The 17,512-nt window shown below is 52.0% G+C and overlaps 2 protein-coding genes across 3 annotated transcripts in view; one reads left to right on the top strand and one right to left on the bottom strand.

Annotated features, from left to right (window-relative positions):
* KIAA0319L (KIAA0319 like) overlaps positions 1-11,088 on the bottom strand; it is a 29,245-nt gene extending 18,157 nt beyond the window's left edge. Inside the window, exons 1-4 of one of the 2 annotated variants that reach the window (XM_027661422.1) lie at positions 11,006-11,088; positions 9,834-10,000; positions 5,544-6,235; positions 308-602 (exon numbers count right to left, since the gene is read on the bottom strand). In XM_027661422.1, the coding sequence (XP_027517223.1) occupies positions 308-602; positions 5,544-6,235; positions 9,834-9,975 (1,129 nt within the window). In that variant the 5' untranslated portion in view covers positions 9,976-10,000; positions 11,006-11,088. The remainder of the gene's footprint in view (positions 1-307; positions 603-5,543; positions 6,236-9,833; positions 10,001-11,005) is intronic. The other variant, XM_027661421.1, reaches the window with a different exon arrangement.
* A 363-nt stretch (positions 11,089-11,451) lies between these two features.
* On the top strand, positions 11,452-15,127 carry NCDN (neurochondrin). The gene is made up of 6 exons (XM_027661430.1): positions 11,452-11,648; positions 12,017-13,003; positions 13,127-13,353; positions 13,528-13,752; positions 13,980-14,122; positions 14,409-15,127. Exons 1-6 carry the CDS (start codon positions 11,547-11,549, stop codon positions 14,843-14,845), a joined length of 2,121 nt encoding a protein of 706 aa, XP_027517231.1. The 5' UTR covers positions 11,452-11,546; the 3' UTR covers positions 14,846-15,127.
* Positions 15,128-17,512: the final 2,385 nt, after the last annotated feature.

The raw sequence follows: 17,512 nt of genomic DNA, 5'->3' as shown, positions 1-17,512 counted from the left end.
TCCAGCTGGACGTGATGGACAGCAGCGTGCCAAGGCTACGGGAAAACACTTCCCAGGACCCTGCCCTGCGTCACCTCTCAGCCTTCACTTGGGGAATTAAGACATCCCCATCACTTTCCTGCTGTCCTCAGATGCAGATTTATGATGCCCCAGTCCCATTCCCGGCCCTCAGGAGTTACTGGAGCTCACACAGGGATCTCAGTGCTTTCTCCAAGGTACCAGAGTTACCTCCTGCTTTTCCACGCTGCCACGGGTTGTCACCAAACCCTCAGGAGGTGACATCTGCTGGAGCCCTGTGTGTCCTCACCTGGCGTGGTGGCAGCAGTGCTGGGGGACACAGCAGTGCTGCTCTGGGCTGTAGGAACACTGCCATTGGTGGGAACTCCACTGGGCACAGAAGTAGCTGCCTGAGTCTTGGCTGTGCTTTTCACTGGCACGGGGCTGACCGTGGGCAGTGCCCCGGAGGGGTGAGGCTGGGCCACAGCACCATCCCCGGGCTGCCCAGGCCTCTCAGTCTTCCCTGGGGATGTCAAGCCCTGGGCCACAGGACTGGAGGACGTAGCCACCACTGATAGTTCTGGTGCAGATGTTCCTGGGTGGACCTGTAGAGAAAAAAGTTATTTTGACTTGAACATTGAACGTCAGTTCTAAGTTGCCCTTCACCTCCTCCACACTTAGGGAGGCTGAGAAGTCCCTCGTTTGTTTTTTCCAGAAGCAAGATTTTTTACTGCTTCCTTTTCTGAACTGTTTCTCTGTGTTATTCCTCCACAGCTAACAGGACATTTCTAATTCAGCTGAACACCAGTTAACACCACATCTGACTGCAGCAGTACCAAGGCTGTTGATGTGGCAAATACAACAAAAGACCCATGTTCAAAACTGCAGCGAGTGGAGCTCAGAGAACAGAGAGGTGGGATAAGACAGACCCCAAAAACAGGGACCAGGAACTGGAGTTCATTTATTTTGGCTGTGATGTCCTTTTCCCAAAGCTGTGCAGTTGGCCAGCACGAGGCAGGAGGATTGCAATGGCATTTTTATGTAATAAGGGGATCGTTGCAGCAAGGGGAAATTTATTTCCGAATCCCTCTTCAAAGCAAGGTGACCCAACACAGCTCCCTGCCTGCAGGCCCCTGGAGATGCTGCTGGGCCAGGGAGTGCAGCTGGAGGGCACAAAGTTTCCTCACGTGCCCACAGGATGAGCCACTTGATTGAAAATGATCAGAGTGGCAGCAACAATTTCCTTTCTTTCATCAGAAAATTCCTTTTACGGGACCTAGCCCCATTCCAGTTCCTTGCCTGACAGGCAATACTCTTGACAATTTACCCTCCACCATGAAGTCCATGTGTGTAGCACATTTCACTGCTCTAACTCTATTCTGAGAACATCTGCTAAATATTTAAAATGGAGCAATTTACCATCTTTGACTCAGAAAGTGCTTTGGAGCTGAATTTCCCACCACTACTCCCCATTAGAGGAATGATCAAAAGCTCATTTTGGAGGAAATACTCTCAAGCTTGCTGGCACTCAGTCCAGGAAGCAGGAACTGGGAAAGAACTTGAGCCCATGGTGGGCAACATCCTGGTCAGTAAACGGGCTGGGCTTTAGAAAACACTAAATGTTGGTTGTAAAATTAAAGCCGTGGTGTCCACATTGAGCAGCCACACCAGGAGCAGCAGGGTAGGCACTGAAAGCTTCTCTGCAGGTTTGTGTTTTTTTCCAGCCTTGGGCAAATCATTTTCTCTTGCCATATCTCAGCTCGCTTTCAGTCTAAGACTTTAAACCAATTGTTTGATTAACATCTGAGCTTGATGAAGCAACAAACCAAACACTATTTGTTAGTATTACAGACACAAGCTGTTTTTCTTTATTTGGCTACTTATTAATGGGTTTCCTTTAACAAAAGTGTGGATTCTCTGGAATCCATGCAGGCAGAGTCTGGCAGGTTGCCCTGCATGGGCAGCCTCAGGGCAGCTGGCTGTCCCAGGCTGTATCATCTTCCACCCACCCTTAACTGGCCAACTCAGGGGACTGACTCCCTCTCACCAAGATAAAGCTGGAAATGGCTGCAGGACAAGAGAGGAACAGCCAGGCAGGAACTCAGACACACGAGACAGACTCTTTAGGAAAGGCACAGGAGAACATCTCCATGATTTCTCACCACTACACAACCCTAACCCTTTTCCTCCTCAAGAATCAGCCCAGAAGAGTCACAAGAAACACAGTCACAGACACCACACTGGAGACCCAAATCCACCCACTGGCCACAGTAGAGTCCCCACTTTGCTTGGCAATATTTCCAGTGAGCTGGAGGCTTCCTTAACTCACTTCTAATGCCTAAAACCCCCCCACTTTACAGTTAAGAGAGATCCTCTTCCTTCCAAAAGACTTAGGATGAATTGACAGCCAAATGTCTGTGGAGAGCTGGAATTAGATAAGCTTTGCCTGGGGCAACATAACAGTCAAAAATGCCTCTAATGCTTTCGAGCTGAGACATTTCTTATCTTTGCTCCATAACTCGGAATTCTTTAAAGCAAAGAACAGGATTTCATTCTTGGGGATAAACAAGGAGACTAGAAGTTTGCCAGCTGTGCTATCTTATTAGCTCAGAAAATAGAAGTAGCACATTGGCCTGAGTGAATGTAGACTGTTGATTCCAACCCCTAAATGCCTTTGGCCTGGGACAAATGACCTGATCTCCTTGTCTAAGAGTGCTGTGTCTGTAAGATGGACTAGAGTGGGATGTGCATCAGAACCCACACTGAGCCTAGGTTATTTGAGAGAAAAATACCTGTGTGCTACAATTTTCTTTTTTTTTTAAATTTAAACGGGTCTGGTCTGAATTTACAAAATAGGTTCTTTTTCAGCTTAGATGGTTCCACACCTGTGAAGACACTTAAGACACAAAAATGTGGGTAATGTCACAAACCATTAGAGTTAGTGCTGGCAGTGACTTTCCTTGTTCCTCATGGACTAAAAAGCACCCAGCACTAGCAGGAAGTGTGACAGCAGGAGCCCAACAGGGGGTTTGATGTGAGGGCAGGAATGAGTTCTGGCTCTGTTGCAACACTCCTGGCTCCAGCCTTTCCCAGTGTGCCTGCAGAGCTGCTGCAGTGCTGCTGCAGCCCTGCTCACCAGCAGTGCTGCACTTCAGTACTTCTCCTGCCTGGCTGTTAAATGTGCTGCTATATTTTAAAATTGACAAGTAATTCTACAACGAGGCAGAAAAAAAGTGCCTGGAAAATGTCACTTTAAAGGAAAAGCACAGATTTCTCTTCCTTAGTTAAAGGTTGATGATGCACTGTGGTTTATCCTGGTTCCAAAGCAGGGGTACAGTAAAACCACAAATTAATGCTCACTGCACATCAGCAAAGCCACTGTGGATGGCTGAGGAGCAGAACTGCAAGAGCAAAATTAAACCCACAGGGCAATGTTTTCCCCAAACTTTCCCTTGCCTTCTCCCTGAGTCTGTAGGAGCAAAGGAAAAGATTTGCCTTCCACACATTCAATGCTCAGCAGCAGCAGGGGAGAATATGCACATTCATTTCTCTCTCCCCTTTCAGGGAGGAGTTAAGAGCCACTTTGATTTCCAATGTCCCTTCCCACTTTGGGTGTTTGATGCTCCCAGGTACGAACAGTCAGTATGATCCAGAACTCTCCCCATCTTCCAAACCTTCCCAAAGAACAGAATTAAACACCCAGCATTCACCTCCATGGACTGGGCCAAATTCTCCTGATTTCAGTGTGTGTGTAACTTTATTTTGCCCCATAACCAACCCAACCTGGAAAGCCTCCCTCCTGCCAAGGCTGGCTGTGTCCCAAGAACACAGCCTCCAATGTTATATCCTTGGCCTAAATTAAACTGCTCCTGGATCAGGAGTGCAAGGACAGCTGCAGAGCTGGCTTTGTATCCTGCAGGTAAAGTTGGATGGTTCGATAATCCAGGAATTAGCCCAGGTGGATATTTTAATTCTTCCACCTCCTCAAAAACTCTGTCCTAAACCTTAAAAATCTGACTGCCTGGAATTCCATCACAGCCAATATATTTTAGTAAGTGTTTATTTTGATGAAACCTGCATTTTGTTAAGAGATATGGATTTTCTTAAATGCAAAAATCATCAGGGAAAATAAAAACCTTTCCCCAACACACATCCAAGAGTGCACACTAATGACAATGGGAGCACTCCCTAAAGATGGGAAATCCTGGATACTCAGCAATATTCAGAAACTGATTATTCCATGTAATTTAATATTTGCACCCAGTTTACTAGACAGGCACTGGACAGTAATAAAACAACTCAGACTGCAATGCTGACAGGCAGGGAGATAAACCAGCCATTACCCAAGAGCAAGAGAAGACATCTGAGAGTGGCTGCAAAGAGTCTCCTCACATGTGTAACAGCTGAGGGAATGGGGTCACCCTGCACAGCTCAAATATTAGCAGGAGGAAAGAACAGGGAGGGTGGAAATGCTGCAGCATTGCAGGGGAGAGAGAAAACTGAGCTCTTGAGTCAGCCCCAAGTGCTGTGGGGTTCTGGAAAATCAAACATTTGTGAAGTTTTAGTGCCTGATTTCACACAGCACCCAGGTTGCCCTGGAGCTCTGCCCCTTGGCTGCTGGCCACATCCTGCTCCAGGGTGGTGGTTCAGGCCAGTCCCAGCCCTACCTGCAACCAAGGTCTGAATAAAGGGGGAGAAACAAATTCAGTCACATCTCCAGAGCCAGAGGCATCAGGTTTGTACAGTGTCAAGCCCTTGAAACATGGCAAAAGCTATTTAAGGAACAGTTTCACCAAGTAAAAGTCTTTTTACTTCACCACCACGAGGGCTTTTCTGTATGATAAGGCTCAAAAAGTTACTTACAGATGTAAAAATACAAACATCACTTAACAATTCAAATGTGCCAAATTCTCTTCAACATAGAGATTTATTGGCTTAACACCATGTGTGTCTGCAGTAGAGACTAAACTGATTTCATTCACCCAGTGCCAAGGTAAGCTTTGGTGGATTTGAGAAACTGAAGCACTCTTCAAAAAGAGAACAAAAAAAGTTGGCAGTAAGAGGACAACTCCAGCGAGCAGACTGACATCAAAGTGCACTGGGAGCTCATGCATGAATCTATAAAATAATATATTTAACTGCCTCATTTCAGCATTCAAAGGAAAACAGCTTATTTTATTGTGTGGATCCAAAGAGGTACTTTCACAGGTAACAGTTTTTAACTCCCAGACACTTTCCACTGGTATCACATCCCACCTTTTCCTTCTCCCCTGGCAAGCATGTTGTGCCTTTACACAGAGGATAAGCATTATCATGGACCCCATCTCCCCTCCCCTTCCCAAAGACAGTTTATTCCAGATAAGAAAAGGGGGGGGGAACCCCACCCTCAATAAACCAACCAAACCCCCAAACTATTGGCCTGGCCTTGTTGACAGGGGGCTGAGCACAGGTATCCTGAGAAGGTATCCCATCACTTGGGCAGTTTTAAGTCAAACTCTCCCTCATGCCAGACAATTGCCCCAGGCAGCCCCAGCAACCACACTCACCTGGGGCACGTCACCGTCGCCATCCCTCGACCTGTTCACATTATTGCTCTTGGGAGGGAACGGGCTCTTGGGGTTCTGCTTTCCTGGATTCTCTCCATTTTTCAGCAACTCTTGCTTCTGATTTTCTTTCTCAGGAGCAGCTCTGGCTGCCACTAAGTGCCTCAGCACCTGATCCTCCAAGTGCTCCGCTTCGCTCCGGCGGCTGCGGGATTTGCCGCCCGGTGCTCCGGCTGCAGCCTCATGGCTGGAGCTCACTGCTGGGTCCCTGCTCAGGAATTCCACCCTGCCACCCGCCAGGCTCTGCTTCTGGAATGATCTCCTCAGTCTTTCCTTCCTCTGGACGGGGATGTCCCAGTCCAACCACGTGTGAAACAAGGTCTTGGCGTCACCCTCCATTCGAAGGTCTGACGAGCGCTCTGCGCTCTTTGATTTCTTTAAAAACACCAAAGCAGAGTCCGACAGGCCGGTCCTGTTGGGCTGACACGTGCCAGGCACGGTGCAGTTCACCTGGATGCACATGTTTTCCAAGAACCAAAAGGCATCACAGGTGGGGCGCTGGCAGCAGGCGGCCTGGCAGGACTGCAGGGTGTGGAACCCTTCCAGAAGCTGCAAGTGGTGATCTGCCCACGATCTCAAACGGCCACCGAGCAGGATCTTCCCCGGCTCACACCTCCATCTGTTCCACTTTGCTTCTGGGAAATGGAGGGGAAGACAAACACACAGTTCTCAGTCCTTTAAAGCAGTGGACAGTGGATTCTCATCACTCGTGCCAAGAGGAATTTAGGGCACTGGAGTAACGTGGTAAAGAGGGTACAGGAGAGGAAATGGGGCTACTCAGTCTACATCTGACCTCAGAATCCAGTAGTTACACAGGATTTTAAGCAACAATCTGCTGCTCCCACCTCAGGGACCACCACCCTTTCCAACAGCAATGGAGCTACAGCATCTACAACAGAAGTGAAGACAGAAGCACTCCTGTCTCAGAGGAGACCGAGGCACAGGCTGAGCAGGCCGAGGTCACACAGCAAGTTCCGAGCCAGGAACTGAACCCAGAATCCCAAGTGCAGTTCCTCACTTTAACCAGTAACAGCCTTGCCTCTCTCCAAAGCCTGCCTTGAAGGAGAACTCTGGAAACAGTGGCACGGGTTTGCTGCACAATACAAAGGCATTTTTAACTCTTCCATGCTGATATTTGAGAATTTGCTTGTTTTGACTGAATTTGCTCCACTTGGGAAATTGTTCCACCTTCTAGAACAGGGGTCTGCTCCACCATAGTGTTTCTCATTACAAAATCCCAAACATTTGACATAATTTCTATTAAGAGTCAAGTTACTTCAGGCCTCAGCTCTGCAGTAAAGCAGCAACTGCTTTGCATATGGATTTTTCTTTCGTAGCATGAAAATTTAGAGTACTTGCAGGGATCAATGGATTAAAGGCTTCCAAAATTCACAGCTCTGCAGATTAAGGACTCCCTAAAAATAGCCTAATGACCTATGGGACTGTTACACTTGTGCTGTGTTCAGCATCCAAGGGATAATAGGTCACTGGAAGATTAGTTTACAAACCATGTGGCTGGACTGGGAGTGGTGCAGCTGGAGAACATGCTCCAGATCTGGCTCCCTGCCTGTCAGGAATGGAGTTCTTGAACACAACACAAATGGGAAACTATTAAAATATAAGTCTGAATTTAAGTTGTAATATCCTGATTGAGAAAGCACTCAGCATCAGTAACCAGGTCATGGGGGAGCAGACAGGGAACCTCACACCTGAAATGTTGGACTGACAGTCCCTGGCAGCCCCGTGTCACAGGCACTGCCAGGGACACCCATCACCAACATGATGGGTCTGGAATCAGAAGGGAGTATGGAATCTGTGTACACAACAAACCCACGTGTATATATACACACACACTCTCCACACTTGGAGAAACAATAACAAATACAAGAATAACACCATTCCTCTTAATTTCAACAGGATCTTATCCACTCAGACTCAGTTTTGCCTACAAACCTCACTTTCTGTTAAAGGTGAAGCACTGTCCCTAATATATCCTGTGCACAAGGGAAATGTGCTACTTCCCACACCACCAGAATCATCCTCCTTCTCATCAACCACTGCTCATCCATCTCTCCTCAGATGTCAGCCCTGGCTCACACTCAAATTAAGGCTTGATACAGAGTCAGTGAAATTCAGCAGCAGTTTCTGGTACCAGGCTTAGAACTGGAGCACACACAGAACGGGGAAGATACCCCTTGTGAGAAAATCACTACCTAACACAAGTATTATATTTATTCCTCTAAAATATAAGGTCTGAATCCCCATAAGCATCTCCTCGATGTGCCAGAGCCACAACTTAGCCCAGATGACACAACACTACCACGCTGAGAGCATTCTGCTAAAACAAGATTTGAATAATATTTTGACCAGATTTCACTTCCAGAACTCTGCTAATGCCCAGCTGGGATGTGTTTATTTGAAATTAGCCAATATAGTTTCTGAATTGCTGTACACAGACAGCTTAAAACTCAAATAACTCTCAGGAATGACTGAACTGAACAGACAACTCCCAACACGCCAGCCCAGCATTCCAGAACTGCATTTTCCACAGAACTATACGGATTTTCACTTCTCATTTTCAAGTTTCATGGTCTTTGGTGGGCATCAAACATTCAGACAGCTCTGAGTGCCATGGCAGAAGGCAGAGCTCCTGAATCTACACTTGCACTTCATCTCTGGAGAGCAGCAATTTAATTTAATCTCTGAAAAGCAGAAACGTCCCCGAGGACAAGTTCCCCCCTCAGTCCAGCACCACACAAGTCACAAGACACACACACTGTGGGTGTGCTTAGTCACTTCTTCATATTGGTTTTGTCCTATCAGTGCAGAAAACACTGCTCTTCCCAGGAACTCAGGAGTTCCTGTCCCAGGCAGGCAGCTCCCAGCCCAGCTGAACAGCAGGGGAATGGAAAGCACAGGAACAGCTTCTATTAATAATCTCAGGTTCACAGACCTGCTCAGGCAGTTGATCCTGCCTGATATCAGATTAATGATTAAAGACTCGACTCTGTGGACTTTTTAAACCTGCCCCACGTCAGCCAGTTATGTCAACACAGCTCCCCTTGCGTAACTCCACACGGCCCTGCTCCTTCCCAGGCAGCCACAACCCCTCCTCAGTTCCACAGACTGTGCTGCCTGAGCAACACAAGCAAGCCCAAAATAACAAAAACTCTGCAATGGAAAAAGTGTCCCCATCAGGGCAGCTGTGCCCATACAATTATATTTATTCCAGCACACGCAGCGGCCTTAATTTAACGGAACTTTCATTCATTTAAGGGTTGGAATTGATGATCTCAGAGGTGTTTTCCAACCTTAACGACTCCAGGATTCCTGGTTTTAACTCTCCCAAGCAGAACAGCTCTCAAACACACCAGCATGTTCCAGAACACCCTCTAGGAGTGACACAGGAGCTCCAGCTCTGAACTTCCAAGAAATTAGTGAGGACAGGAAATGCACACAGGACAAGGTGACACACACCATCCAAGCACACAGTGCTCAGAACCTTTTGCCAAGACCAGGAACACAAATATGTCTTTCCAGGTACTAAATAAGCTTATTAAGGTCACACAGCTCGTTAGCTTAATTAAATCTGCCACTGGGAACTGTCCAGGAAGGTCCAGTGAGACAACAGGGATGCTGCAACAGTCTGGAGAACACATCAACATCACTGGGAAACAAAGCAAAATCCCCTTCCCAAACCAAACACCACACAACCCATTAGGAAAACCTCCATCCAAGCCACTAACTTGGTTATTTACTTGAGCAGGAGGTTGCTTACCCAAGTTTGAGCAGGAAATAAAAGAAACAAACGGAACCATTGCCTGAAGGTAAATAAAGATTATTGACACACTGTGCCTGGGGAGAGAGTTAAACATCTGAGGGTCAAAAAACATTCCTGCCTTTCGAAATTGCTGTGAGTGTTCCTCAGAATGTTTTCCAGATAATGCTTTGTTCCATATGCAAAAAAAATAAGGTCAGGGAAAGCTCTCTCTGAGATACAGGCTACACTTTAGAGAGCTCATTTAGTAACTGGTAAGGGTGAGGTTTTGACTGCTTTTGGTTTAAAAAAACCCAATGGTTTTTTGGTTTAAAAAATCAATTAAAAAAATCAAAAAACCAAAGCTACAATGTCTAACAACAAACCATTTCACTTTCAGAATGTTTTAAACGAGCGAGAGGGATAAATATCATACAGAACCACACACCCAGTCCCAGAGAGAACAGCAGACTCACCTGCTGAGGAGCACAAGGCACACAGGCAAGTGCACAGGCAGAACAGCTGCACAACTCCCAGCTCCCTCACAACCCTTCCCAGGCAGTATCGTGACAGGAATCGGGCGCTGATCCTGGACTTGGCTTCCAACCCCTTCTCCATGGCCTCTGTGGGCAGCAGCAGGGTTCTACAAACACAGAGGGCATGAAACACAAACCATCCCCTGGCAGCTGAAATGCTCCTTCACAGACCCAGCAGCCTGTGGTGGAACAGGACCGTCTAATCTGCTGTGATTAGTCCAGCTGCTGCTAAGGAACTATCAGTGTCTGATACCAAAATGAAATCTGGGCTGGCACAGCTCCCAGCACTGAGTGCAGAGGGCCTGTCCCTTGTGACTTCCTGCCCCAGACCCCACTTTTCCATCTAATACCCCAGTCCCCTGGACTGCAGGCGGGCACTGGGGAAGTTTCAGTTCCAAACACGCCCCAGGAATGGACAGAGCAGCAGCAGCAGCACGAGGGTAACACAGACAAACCCAGCACATCTGCCCAGAGATGTCACCGAGTGTGGTGATGCCCGGTGCCAGCCAGAAACAGGGACCCACAGCCCTGGTTTGCCTCTTATTTTGCTCCACAGGGCAGGGATCACCAAACACCTTGGCCTTTCTGATGCCAAAGGCTCTTTTGCAGCCTCGGATGCTAATTAAATGTACATCACCTCTTTGAGGTACCAAAACATTAATTATACCATGGGTATTAAATATCACCTATTTTTAAAGAGCAACAGAGCACCATCAGGCACTAAGCTGGCATTAAACCTGCCAGCTCTGAAGAATCCAGAGGGAATGCTGTTGCAGGGAATGCTGTTGCAGGGAATGCTGTTGCAGGAATGCTGTTGCAGGGAATGCTGTTGCAGGGAATGCTCTAATAGCCAACCAGACCCACCAGCGCTGCTCAAACACTCAGCGCCTGCTACACCGCCAGGAATCTCACTCGAACCGTCCTCAGCAGGGCAGGGACGGGCACGGGAGGAAAACTCCACGGGGGGAGACGCGAACCCGCGGCCGCTCCGCCAACAGGTCCCCGAGGAAACTTTCCGCCCCCCCCCAGCCCCCCGGTCCCACACCCGCCCCGGAGCCCCCCTGGCCGGGCCCGGGCCCCGCGGGAGGCGGCAGCGGGAGGCTGGTACGTACCAGGGGCTCATGGCGAGGCTCGGCGGCTCCTCGGCGGTTCCTCAGGCGGGTTCCGGGCCCCGGGCGCGGCTCCAGCGCGGCGGGCCCGGGGGCAGCGCGGCCTCCCGCCCCGCGGCCATGGCAGCGCCCGCGCACCCTCACCCGGAAGCTGAACCGCCACGGCAGCGCGGCTGGGCCCTGCCTTGCGCGGGCAGTGCCGGGGCAGTGCCGGGGCCGTGCAGCCGCCGGTGCCGCCGCTCGCTCCCCCGCCGCCCTCCCCGCCGGCCCCGGTGACACCGGGCGGGGCGGGCGCGGAGGCCGCGCAGCCACAGGTGATTTGCCCACAGTTCGGCCACGGAGGCGGTGGCTTCGGGCACCCCCCAACAAGGAGGCCGGCGGTTGGCCGGCGGTGCGGGGGCGGCGCGCGGATTGGCTGGAGGGGCCGCACGCGGCTGTGGGCGGGGCGCCGTCAGGGGAAGGGCAGGAGCCAGGAGGGGAAGGGCTGAGGGGAGGCTGCCGGGGTTTCACTCCATCCCCATCCTTCAGCCGCTGCTTTCCGACCATGGCCTCGGACTCCGGGGACGGGCACGCCACGCTGAAGCGGTGCCTCGGTGTGCTCAGGGACGCGAGGAACGACAGCGAGCAGTTCGCGGCGCTGCTCCTGGTGAGGAACCGCGGCGTCGCCTCGGGGGCGGGCACAGGGGAGGCCCAGTCCCCCACTGGACACAGGAGTGCCCGGGAGACGCGGGCGGATGGGGATTGGGAGATCTGAGCAAGCTGCGTCAGTGCCTTGGGATTCCCAGCAGCAAGGCGAGGGAGCCTGGCCTTGGCCTGGGTGTGCGGAGGGGGGTCAGAGCTGCCACACTGGAACACCCTGGCAAACCTCTGGATCAGCACCTGGACCACGTGCCTGCTCAGGGGATGCTTCTCTGTTCTAATTAAAGCTGTTCAGGCTTCTGATTTGCCCGTCCAGTCCTGTAAACGTGCAAACCCTCCTGCTGTTCTCACTCTCACCCCTGCTTTGCCTCGCAGGTGACCAAAGCAGTCAGAGCCGGGGAGGTGGACGCCAGGACCCGCCGGCAGATCTTCGATGCCATCGGATTCACGTTCCCGACCCGGCTGCTGATCTCGGGGCAGCCACCGCCCGGCTGCCCCCCACACACCTTCCGTGCCCTCGGCCTCACGCTGCTCGCCTGCTTCTGCACCGACCCGGAGCTGGCTGGGCACTCCCAGGTCCTCAACAAAATCCCCACCTTCAACGAGATCCTGCTTTCCCCCTGCCCCCCCGACAGCACATCCATGGTGGATGATGTGTACCAGTGCCTGAGCGCTGTCCTGGCCACGGCCAGGGGCCCCAGGGAGCTGGTGGCCAAAGGGACTGTGTCTGCCCTGTGCCAGGCCTACCTGAGTGGTGGACACGGCTCTGACCGTGCCCTGACGCTGCTCCTGGGGCTGTTGGCCGTAGCAGAGGCCAGGTGCTGGCAGAGGGACGCTCCACAGCTCCTGGCCGTGCTCAGCAAGCTCTCCGGTGACTTCCTCAAGGCTGAGGACATGACCAAGTTTGAGCTGTGTGAGGTTCTGCCTCACTTCATCCCCCCGTCGGCTCCGCTCACGCAGGACTTGCAGGGCTCCGAGTGCCTCCACAGGGTTTACAGAGGGCTGGCTGACATTTTGGGCAGCAAACTCAGCCAGTCGCAGCGGGACCCCGCGCTGAAGCTCGCGGCCGGCCTCGTGCAGGCCTGTGGGGCAGAGTGGATCCCAGCAGGGAGTGCTGGCAGCAAGTTCCTGGCCTTGCTGGTGAACCTGGCTTGTGTGGAGGTCCGCCTGACCCTGGAGGAGCCAGATCCCGTGGAGCTGGAGGGCAAGAAAGAAGTGGTGACAGCCTGCTATGTCCTTATGGAGTTGGGGATCCAGGAGTGCCTGAGGGAAGAGAACCCACTGCTGGACGAGGTGCAGAAAATGCAGCTCATGAGGATTATGGAGGAGGCATTTGGAGCTGTAATATTCTACCTGAGACAGGTAATGCAGGGCTTTGAATGAAAAGCAGGTTTTGGGGGTGCCTCTTGGCCCACCGTGGCTTCCAGACCTGTGGTAATTCAATGCACAGTGACCCTAAAGTGTCACTTTGCTTTCTTCATGCAGGTTAAACAGGAGGAGCTACAAGATCCTTTCATATTTGCCTCTGTTCGAGTCCTTGGAGCCTGGATGGCAGAGGAAACATCGTCCCTCAAGCAGGAAATCTGCAAGCTCTTGCCTTTCCTTGTTCATTATGCCAGGAAGCTTTTCAAGGAGGGCAGCCCAGCTGTGAGTCTTCCCCAGGCAGAGCTGTGCAGCACTGAGGGCCCTGCCTTACCCCAGGATGCTCTGAGGTGAGTATTTTAAGCACAGAGCTGTTGCATTTTAGCACAGCCCTGCTCAAATATTTTTCTGTTTTCCATTCTCCCCTCAGTGCCAATTCCATGGGGTTTTAATTCCCCGGATGGATATAAATGCAGGGCTTAGACCCATTCTACCTCATGCTTCCAATTTCTTTCCCCTTCCAGATTTTTGCTACCTGGTTTTTGCCATCTGACAGCAGAGGACAGGCCCCGGGCCATCCTGGTGTCCCAAGGGGCACCAGCACTGCTGTGTGAGTACTTCCTCCATCAGTGGGAGGTTCTGAGCTCTGAGCCCGCAGCCCCAGCGCCCCTGACGAGCACTGAGATGAGCCTACAGACCTTGTGTGGGATTTTCCTCAACCTGGTGGTGACTGCTCCAGACCTGGTCAGGTAACAGAGCTGTGGGAAGGAACAGAGCTCTGAGGTTGGCAGTGGGAAGAAAAAAGGAGGGTGCCTTGTGCAGTGTGCCCGAGGATCTGTTAACATACCACGCTGAAAAGGGGTGTTCCTTTTTCAACCCCAGTTTCATCACATTTTTGGTGCTGCATTTAACCTTGACATTTTCAGGTGCCTCTAGCTCTGCTCAGGAAATGTCTCGGGGTTTGTTTTCTCTCTAGGCGAGACAAAACCTTTTCCTCCTTGATGGATGTGTTGCTGAAGTCTCTCCCCCTTCTGCTGCCCCAGGAGCATCACCTGGTTCTGGCGGCGAATGTTGCCACTCTGGGGCTGATGCTGGCCAGGATCCTCGCAGGCTCAGCAGGTAAAAGGAGCTCCCACTGGCAAAGCCCTCAGGTGGGTGGCCTGGAGAGAGAAAATAGAAGGGAAACTGGTCCAGTTTATCATTGGAAAAGTGACAAACCAAAAATCTGGGGGAGCAAGGAATATGCAGAATATTCAACAGGCTGATGTGCTGGGATTAAGAGATTTCTAGGGCAGGAAGATGTTGTCCTGCTCTCCCTGGAAGCCCTGCTGCACACAGACCCACCACAGGACCCTTCTTTGACTGGGCAAGTTCTGTATTGTTACTAATTCCCTTTTTCTCCCAGCCCTTCAGGGAACACATTCCACCAAGGAGTTTTTCGGAGCCGCCCTTCGGTTCCTCTCACAGGCCCACACGGCCCAGGCAGATCCCAGCAGTGACAGCCTGACTCTGACCGTGTCTCCTGCCTACAGGAGTGCCTGGGATGACATCCAGGAGCTGTGGTTCCTGGGAATGCAGGCCCTGGCCGGCTGCATCCCGCTCTTCCCGTGGCTGCCGCCGGCCGTGCTCCGGGCGCGCTGGCTGGAAGGGCTCTCGGAGCTGCTGTCCCGTGTCTCTCCAGCCTCCCTGGACTGTGAGCTCATCACTGCCTTCCAGGGCGTGCTGGTGGAGCTGGCCAGAGCCAGTGAGCCCTGCAGGGATGTGATCCTGGCCCACCACGGCACGGAATGGGCCAACCTGTACGGAATGGCAGCTCTGGAACAGTGTCTGGCCGAGCAGTGAGGAGCCACCAGCACCCTGGGTGGGAAATGAAGCCAGACACCTGCACAAAGTCTGTTCAGCACTTCTGTGCCAGGTGGACACAAAGGAAACCATTTCACTGACCAAAACCAAAACTGGAGTCCTGCAGCAGAGCCTGGCAGGATTGACACTGTCCACACCCTGGTGTGCAGAACTGCTGCTGCCTCAGAACATTTCACCCCTGCTTGACCTGCTGTCAAGATTTCTCTGTAAAAACAGCCTGTTTTGTTATTAAAGATATTTTCTGTCGCTTTGTTTTTCAAACTCCTCAGTGCTGGAATTTCTTTCTGCCTAAGGCCCTGACAGGTTGCCTGCTGCTCCCATTAACATTGTCACAATTTTGTCACAGTAAGCCCTACAGGTTGTCACCTTATTTTCTGTGGGTCCTGCACATGTTAGTAACTTGGCACTACACATAGAACCCTACAAAAGCCAGAAAGGGGAAAAGCTTTAATATTTACTGATAGCAGTGAGAATAACTCCCTGTAACTTAAAGATGTTGTGCTGCAGGATGACCCCCACCACTCATATCCACCACTGATACCATCATCCCAAATTCACACCTAGAAAACCCTCCCAGCACCACTTGCTTTGCCTGTTTTGCCCCACAAAACACCTGCACAAGGCACATCCATGGGGATTTGTGTTTGCTCCCTCTCGCTGCCAGGATGGGATGTACAGGGGGAGTTTCCACTCTTGCAAGTTAGGAGTTCAACCTGCAAAGGGAGTTCCAGAGCCAGCTTGGCTCTTTTTAGGGTGTGAAAGTAGAAATGAGTGAATTCCCCCTCACTCCCCACACATAAGGAATATTTTGTATTACAGAAGAGAAAGGCCACGTGTACCATGGAGTAAATCACTTTGCAGCCCGGGCTGCCAGCTCCTGGGTGCTCCATAATCCTGAGGATAATTCCCAGAAGGAGCAGCCGGACCGGGTGGCTGACACGGCTGGATCCATCCGAGCGGAGCTCCCTGCTCCCACTTTTCCACCAGGTGTCAGCCGAGGAGTTCTCTGGGAGCTGCAGCCTCGCCGGGACCGGCTCTGCTGCCAGCCCAAGGCGTTGATCAAAACTCCTCCCGGGGCGCTGTGCAATCGCCTGATCAAGGGAAAATCAAGCGAGGAACCGCCTCAAACGGAGGGCTGGCTCTGGCTGTGTTCCTGCTTTACACCATGTTTTTGTCTCATTGCTTTACGAGAGCAAGTGCCTCACACAACTGGAGAGGAGGCTGTTGCTCAGGGAAGGTATCTTCCTCGTGTTTCCAGCTCAGCTCTGACCAGTCAGCACAAGTTGGGACAAAGGCAGGTGCTCCCAGCAGAGCAGCACGAGCCAAACAGGCAAATGAGCCTCCTGGCCTTGGAAAAGAACAGAACTCTGCGGAGTGTGGGCTGGGAGAGGCTCCCCATCCTGCCAGGAACACAACCCTGCACCGCAGGGAAACATCAGCATGTAGGAAGGGTCAGGAACACGTTGCAGAGACAGGAAAAAAAAGCACCCAAACCCTCAAATCCTTTACCTTCGAGTGTTCCTGGTCCTGTAGCTCTCCTGCCTCTGGTCAGGGGATGTGGGCTTCCCATCAACGACAGCACTCATTAGTGCTAATGAGAGATACAATCCGTGTCAGCAGGAGGGTGCTGTGCTCTCCCCAGTGTGGTGCTGGGCTCACTCCAGGCAGCTGATCTGGCTTGGCCTGGGTTCATCCCTGCAGGCAGAGGTTGCAGCTCCCACAACACCAGACCAGAAATCCAGCCTGGACGCACAGGACCCCATCCAACACCAGCACAGTCCTAACCTGGAGGCCTTTGGCTGCTGGATTTACTTCCCAGAAAGGCTACCTGGGAGCAAATCAAAAGCCCAGGGAGGTTCTCCAGTTTTATCCCTCCCCACATCCTGTGGAGGGGGGTTTGGCCACCAGCAGGTGCCTGGAGACGAGCCCCCGCCCCTCATTCTCACACTCTTCCATGCGAAGTCCCATCAGGCAGGACCATCCTTGTCCTACCAGAGCTGGAGCCTCCCAGAGACCCTGATGGCTCATCATATACTCCTGTCTTTGCATGACACAACACACACTCCTCACAAGCTCCTCCCAGGTGACAGAGGAAGGGGTGAGACACCCTCCTTGCTCTGGGATGTTACTGGGCTGAGTGCCAGAGGAGCTCCTTGAGCAACACCAGCACCTTCCGAACCCATTCTCACAGAGCACCCCTAAAGGGCTGTTTTCTCTTCCCGAGGCCGGGCTCTGACAATCTGAGTGCAGCACGTTCAGGAGGGGAGGGCACTGAGCTGGTGGAGGCCTCTTGCCACGTGGGCACCTCCTTTGGCTCCGCGTGTGCCACTCAGCAGGCCCTGGCACTCCCGGGCGGCTCAGCCCACGCGAGGGAGATGGTGCCCTGGCAGCCTGGCCGAGGCTTCAAAGGCTGTGGGGTGTCCTCAGCCACCCCGAGCCCTGCAACCCCAACCGCAGGTTCTGCCGCTGGCACCCACGGGCACTGATCCTCCGGTGCCAGAGAGGTGGATGTGGCATCACCTAATGCCCCCTCTCTGCCAGAGATCCCAGCACAGAGTGGGGTTGCAGCCAGTACACCCTGAGTAAACTGTGCTTCATCTCCCAGTGCACTCCCAACACCAGGACGAGCTCTCCAGGAACAAGCTG

This window comes from Corapipo altera, unplaced genomic scaffold, assembly GCF_003945725.1.
Source record: "Corapipo altera isolate COAL_440 unplaced genomic scaffold, ASM394572v1 201, whole genome shotgun sequence".
NCBI lineage: Eukaryota > Metazoa > Chordata > Aves > Passeriformes > Pipridae > Corapipo > Corapipo altera.
This window is presented reverse-complemented; position numbering and strand designations above follow the sequence as displayed.